This window comes from Cajanus cajan, chromosome 7, assembly GCF_000230855.2.
Source record: "Cajanus cajan strain Asha chromosome 7, NIPB_CcT2T_4, whole genome shotgun sequence".
Taxonomy (NCBI): Eukaryota; Viridiplantae; Streptophyta; class Magnoliopsida; order Fabales; family Fabaceae; genus Cajanus; species Cajanus cajan.
Genome location: NC_138523.1, coordinates 38,167,319 through 38,174,657, shown reverse-complemented (window position 1 = coordinate 38,174,657; position 7,339 = coordinate 38,167,319). Strand labels below are relative to the sequence as shown.

Below are 7,339 nucleotides of genomic sequence, written 5' to 3'. Positions count from 1 at the left end.
CATATATAAGAAAGTCGTGTCCCCACAAGACCCACTCCAGAATCAATTCTCATATAAACTAGTAATTAAGTTCAACAGTGCTTATGATTACCAAGGGTTTATATATTTGATTATTACTATGGATTATTTGGTCGGATCGATAAAAAAATAACACTTGATTAATCATTACCCGGACCGCGAGAACTATATGTTTGAAGATATATGAAGGAAATTTATTTTGCAAGTACTAAAAAAATATAAAATCACTAATTATTTGATTAAAAGAAAAAAGGGTGAATGAATGGAAATGGTGGAAAATGGGTTTCGTCGTTTAGCTAGTTCCCATTATTCGTAGAGACTAGAGAGGCCTTATCTTTCTTCTTCCACCTCCATACTCTTCCCTACAAAAATTAAGTTCTAAAAAAACAAATCTTCATTTATTATGCTGCAATAGTAAGTTCTCCTCTTCTGCTTCTTCACTTGCTATTACCTCTTCTCTATTTTTAAATTTTAAATTAATTAATTAATTTTAATAATGTTTGAGCTGAACAGAGGCAGAATGAACGACTGTGTTCCAGATTTCGAAATCCAAATGGAGGAAGAGGAAGAAAACCCAATTCCTGTCTCAAAGAAAGCTTCTACGTAACTCTCTTATCTCTTCTCTTCACTCTTGGTTAAAAAGTACCTTGTATTTTTGTGTGTATTCAGAAACGAAACTCAAAACGACAATTAAAACAGGCAAAACGACGACATCATGGAACTCTTGTGGCAAAACGGCCAGGTCGTCATGCAAAGCCAAAACCAACGACCCATCAGAAAACCGCCGAGGGAGATTCGATCCTCCGAGCCACAAAACTACGCTAATAACCAACACCTGTTCATGCAAGAAGACGAAATGGCTTCGTGGCTCCACTATCCAATCCACCAAGATCCTCCTCCCTTAGATCACCACAATTTTTCCGCCGACATCTTCTACCCGCCGCCAAACGCCGCCCTGCAATGCTCCGTTCGCGCCGACCACCTCCGCCATCCGCCTCCTCGGCCTCCGATTCCGCCGCCGAGCAGGATGCACAATTTCGTGCACTTCTCCAAGCACGCCAATGCGTCGCTCAGTTCGAAGGTCGCGGCGGCGCAGCCCACGGTGGTGGATTCGTGCGACACGCCGGTTGCCACGGCGGACCGCGTGGAAACCGCCCGAGCGAGCGGCGGTAAACCGGCGGCGCCTGGCGGAGGAAGGGAGACGGCGACGTGCGACATGACGGTGACGTCGTCGCCCGGCGGTTCGAGCGGGAGCGCCGAACCGGATCAGAGAGAAGCGGCGGTGGACCGCAAGAGGAAGGGAAGGGAAGCGGAGGAATCGGAGTTTCAGAGCGAGGTGAGTGAGTCGACTCGTTTTTTGTTTTTTATTTTTTTGTTTACGCTGTGGCTGTGTGTGACAGACACGTTCCATATGCGTTGGTGTTGGCTATCGTGCGCCGGGGGAGTGACGTAGGTTTACGTGAGCACCCTCCTCTCTGCATTCAATTCAACGTCTATCTAATCGTTAATCATGCAACTTTCGGTGTGGACATGTCTTGGTTGTCGTTTCTCTATATCGAAACCATTAAACGCGACGCGGTTGCATGCCTTGATGCCACGTGTACAGTGTTAGATTAATTCAAAACTTGGTAACCGAGTAGCATGGTGTGGATTTCATGGACGAAGTGGCTCATGTGCATATGTTTGCAATTTTACCCTGTGGCCTTTAGTTTTGGTATTTTGTGAACTGACCCAAAATGAATTTTCTATTAGGATTCAGTTGGTTTAGCCTAGGAATGCCATAAAGGTGAGGTATGGGTGTGAGAATACAACGATTCTGCGTTTCTGACTGAACGTGAGTTGTGTCTAAATCTGTCTTTGCATAACAGTTACGCAGGGAAGTTTGGTAAATGACCTAGCACATGTGAAAAGTGTGCATTTTCTGCTCTCTAGAATGAAAACCTTTATCAATTAGTTCAAATGGGTAGACATCACCAAGCTATGGCAATGTTCATACAGCCACCCAGTTATTATTGTCTGTTGTCTGTTCGAGTTTGTCATGGGTTAATATATTAGTTTATATAATCTCTAAATGTAATTAAGATGCTATTACTAGCTGCTACTCTTACGTACGTATATTGGGTGTTAATTAGACGAACTTTTTCATATATTTGGTGGTAGGATGATTACTGGTTCCTCATTCATTACTTACATGTCAGATCCTTTTGAAAAGTCATAAATATTTTTAGAATTAAATATGTTTTTAATCTCTCAAAATTTAAATATATTCTTTTTAACTCCCCAAATTTAAAGTTAATTATTTTAGTGTTGTAAATTCAAAAATGTATGTTTTAGTCTCTCAAAATTATACATGTAATATTACAGATGTTGATAGATAACATTAAACAAGTTTAATATGATACTTTTATGAGTTAATCATCCATACATTGTCAATGTAAAGTTTTTTACATTGACAATCAATCATATCTTTTAAATTATTTTATTTTATTAAATAAGTAACTAAAATGACACTATTAAAAGATATGATTGGTTGTCAATGTAAAAAAACTTATACTGACAGTGTATAGGTGATTAACTCTATTTTTATTGTGTTGTAACATGAGTCTTGTGTGAAAAATTTATTGATGAAATTTAGGTAGTGACCAAAATAAACTTTTTTTCAAATTACGGAAATTGAAAAAATTAATTTTAAAATTTAAAGGATAAAATTTATCTCATGTTGAAGAATCAAGTAAAAGCATATTTAACTCATTTTTATTTCAATTGATCTTATTAAGCAAGAATTATGTTCATCTTGCACACGATGCTCATAATAATTAGGATTTGCCAAAATATATTCCATGGTAAAGTGCCCACAAAATGATTAAAAGAATGACTTGGACTTAGTTGTGAAGTTTGATGGGCCAGGGAAATAGGTAGATATCTTGGATTTAAGTTGTCGTACTTTTCTATTTACCAAACACAAGGGGATGGGACTTTGTAGTTGTACAAAAGATTATAGTTGATGGCTTCCCATGGAAACAGACTACCAGACATATACGTTGGAACAGATGGGACTGATCAATAGTTGAATAGACAATGACATATTTGTTGTCTCTTTTTTGGATTTTGCAATCTGCATAAGTTTATGTTATATGCTGCTTCTATATTCTTATCTCCGTTGGTCTCACTGCAAAAGGATGTCGATTTTGAATCTCCGGAAGCTAAAAAACAAGTCCGTGGTTCTACATCTACAAAGAGATCTCGTGCTGCTGAGGTCCATAATCTCTCAGAGAGGGTCTGTATTTACATTATAACTTTGATGAGTCTATAAATTTTATGCTGTTTTCTCATTTTCAACAAGTTTCATATTGCATTTGCATGCAGAGGCGACGAGATAGAATTAATGAAAAGATGAAAGCTTTGCAAGAACTTATACCTCGGTGCAACAAGGTCAACAGAATTATTAAATTTCTCAGTACCTATTTTCCCTTTCAAGCTCGAGAGTATTCTGGATTTTACTTCCTTCCTCGTAGCTCTCTCTAATTTTGATTCCTTTTCTGAATTATACAGTCTGACAAAGCTTCGATGCTGGATGAAGCAATTGAGTACTTGAAGTCACTGCAATTACAAGTGCAGGTAAACCTTTTATAGGTCAGTTAAGTTAACTGATGGAGATTAATTATCGGGCCAGTAGATACTTCACACCAATAAATTATTCATCTTCCAACGGTGGAACATTAAACAATGAATCTACTTGATTATGGTTAATTTACCAGCATTAATAATTTATAAAATGTCTTCGAGCTTCTAAAATGTTTAAGGAGGAAAGGCGAGAAAAATAAGGATGGCAAAACATAGTAGTAAGCTGTTACATATACATTCTTATTGAAAGGTTTCGTTAGTGGAAACTCCACATGCTTTAAGTGAAAGAGACAGGGTGACAGAGCCAAAGAGATTGTATTTGGCACAATGTGATTTAAATGAAAGATTTTAGTATTGTTTAGTGAAGTGTACGCTTGCTCTAAAATTGTGACTCTATTTATCATCCATATTATGTATATTGGTCATATACTATCATGTGTATTGTGTATATATTATTTACACTCCTTGGTAATATACTATGATCGATATGTAACGAGAAGAGAATGCAATTTATTTATGCAGATGATGTCCATGGGATGTGGCATGGTGCCTATGATGTTTCCTGGAATCCAGCAGTATATGCCGCCAATGGGAATGGGCATTGGCATGGGGATGGGCATGGAAATGGGAATGGGAATGAACAGACCTGTAATGACATTTCCAAATATGTTAGCTAGTTCGACTTTGCCAGCGGCAACTGCAGCTGCTCATTTGGGACCAAGGTTCCCCATGCCTCCTTTCCATATGCCTCATGTTGCCGCACCCGATTCATCCAGAGTGCAAGCAGCAAATCACTCAGACAATACTATGCTTAACTCACATGGTACACTAGATCCAGATCAATCACGTATCCCAAACTTCACCGATCCTTATCACCAATACCTACAATTAATGCAGGTAAATTTATCCCTAATGTTATATCTCATATATTTTTTCTTCTTTCGGTTGGGGGACAATCTAAGCCTATGAAACAAGGACACCTCTATGTAACGCTGTGTCAGCATATCTGACACATTTCAGACACAACATATGTCAGATATATCATAGGAAAAATGTTTCATCTTCCGAAAGCTTGTTCCGAAATTTGATCCGAATAAATAAAAAATTAATTTAATAATAAAATATTAAATTAAACAATTATTTTATAATAAATTTATTTAAAAATATTAATTTATTCGGACGCTGATTCGAAATTTGGTTCAGAATATATAGGAATGCTCATATCTTAGATACACACCTCCAACTTTTCGACCATACCACAATTAATTTTTTTATTGATTGGACCTTTCTGACATAGCTTTGACACTGGCTTCTTTATCACAACTCGAACACTTAATCGTTAGGACTTTGACATAAACAAAGAGAATGAATGAGCCGACTTCTACTATTAACTAATCATTTATTTAATATTTTTATTATAACTTTTTTTATAAAAAAAACAACTTATTTGTAAGTATTGCAAAACTTATATTTTTTATTTTATTTTTTGTGTGAGATTCATTTTTATAAGAATTACTATTTATTTTAATTTTTAAGAGATGTGATTTATTGTTTAATGGTTATTGTCTTATTAAAAATTGTAAAGTTCAACAACTTTTAAGATTAACATATATATATATATATATATATATATATCTTAATTTTCAAATTAGATTTTTGTGGGGTTGTGTTGGTGTATGTATCCGTGTTGGAATTAGTGTTTCATAAATTTAACCATCGAGAAGTTGAAACAAGAAAAAATCGAATTTTGGAGTAATACTTGGTATATCTCTTTCATCTTATTTGGGCAAGTCTTTTTTTTTTTTTTTTTTTTTTTTTTTTTTTTTTTTAATTTGGCACAAAGATGCAAACATTTATGAAATTCATTTGCATGTGTGGAAATCAGGCAATGAACCAACCAAATGTCAGCAAGCCTAGTACCAGTAGGGGTCAAGAGAATCCAGAAAAGCATCAGTCAGGTAAAGTTCCAGTGTAGTCTTCTAATTGAACTGTATTTATGAAAATATACATGCTATTTTTCAAATCCAACTGAACTGCACTTGTCTTTAGATCAACTTGGTAGTGGGATTTTAAGTATAAACGAGAAAACAAATTTTCTTCATATTTTATATAGTCCTAATTCCTTATGATATTTGTTAATAAATTACTTCCTCCTCCATTGGAAAAATATTTAAATTACACTTTCTTCCCTTCTTATTTTAAAACATACACTCCCCAAAGAGACAAATAAGAGATACACGTTAGTCATTTTCAATATAAAAAAAAAATCTTAAAAAGTGATGAACAATTATAAATTTATCTCCCAATAATATTTTGTCTTTTTCTTCAACTTTCTATGTCATTATTAATTTTAGTATTTTAGGTGTAATGAAATTTTAAATACTTTTACTATCGACCGTGAAGTTTCATCTAAAATCTTTATTTCATTTTCTAAGATTACAAAATTGATAGTAGATGTTCAAAATTAATTATTAATCATGTAAAAAATCACTACAAGAGAAAAAAAAAAATCTTTAAAAATTAATTCACATTATAATAGACCCAAATGCAACGTTTTTTTAAGGGAGAAAAGTGAGTATCTTAAAATAAAGGAGGAGGGGAATTTAATAGAAGTATCTGTATGTAGAAGGAGATGTAATTTACTCTATTTGTTAGCTAATTCAATTTAATCTTGCTTATAAACTAGTAATGGCTAAGGTATATCGATTTGTTTCTTGATATTCAGACGAAACATGATTGGTTGATATGTACAATCTAGCGTTGACAATTCAAATGGTGCTGCTTACTTATGGATCGCTGGTAGCAGTAACTCTCACATCAGGATCAGGGGATTGTAAGTCTTTCTAGTGATAGTGCACAAAACAAGGATATCTATCATTAACAATGGCTTGTGCACTTTGCAGGTTAGCTTTTCCGGCATCTTCTTAGCGGTGTAATATACGAGAACTAACCTTTTAGCAGTTCTCAGTAACAAGCTAATCTGTAAACGTACGGCTAACATGTAAATTATTTTCACCCTTGGACTATTTCTGTCCCCTTCGTTTTGCCCTGCCCTTTTTACCCCCACTTAAAAGTTCATACTATTTTAGAGATTATTTGTTATGGGAAGTGTAGTTCTCTATACAGTCTACAATAAACGTAGAAGATCCTCTCTGTTTACTCTTGGATTGGATTCAGATTCATCTTCTGCTAGTGCTCCCTATTTACTATTGTACAATCAATTTTTTACTGCTAGACATTACAGCAGCGTATGGATGTTGATTATTTATAAAGAAAAAAAAAGTGAAACAACCCCTCATTTACATGGCTCTTGGCACTATTAACCAGACAAGGATACAACGCAATAATGAATACATGAATAGTAAACGCAACAAATTCTAAAAATTATAACATGAGCTATAACATAAAAATTTAGATAAAACATTAGACTTGTATAAATTAAAATTGATTATAAATATAATAAAATATTAACGTTTGTTTAATTATTGTAATGCTTTATTTGTATTAGTACAAATTTTTTTAAAAATAATTAAAATTCTGAGGTAAAAGGAAGTATATGGGGGATAAAAGGAAGAGAAAGATAAAAAGGAAAAAATAGAAAGTGCCAAAAATAAAATGTGATATGATGTTATGAGAATGAAAGAAAGAAAGAACGACAATCATAAAAAATATAGAATAGGAAGAAAAAAAAATATGG

General features: G+C 34.4%; 1 protein-coding gene across 1 annotated transcript; it reads left to right on the top strand.

Annotated features, from left to right (window-relative positions):
- Nucleotides 1-271: 271 nt before the first annotated feature.
- On the top strand, nt 272-6,880 carry LOC109818122 (transcription factor PIF1). Its single transcript, XM_020383526.3, has 9 exons — nt 272-432; nt 532-621; nt 718-1,354; nt 3,197-3,295; nt 3,385-3,450; nt 3,571-3,636; nt 4,165-4,539; nt 5,528-5,600; nt 6,368-6,880. The coding sequence occupies exons 2-9, from the start codon at nt 539-541 to the stop codon at nt 6,376-6,378; spliced, it is 1,410 nt and encodes a 469-aa protein (XP_020239115.1). The 5' UTR covers nt 272-432; nt 532-538; the 3' UTR covers nt 6,379-6,880.
- Nucleotides 6,881-7,339: the final 459 nt, after the last annotated feature.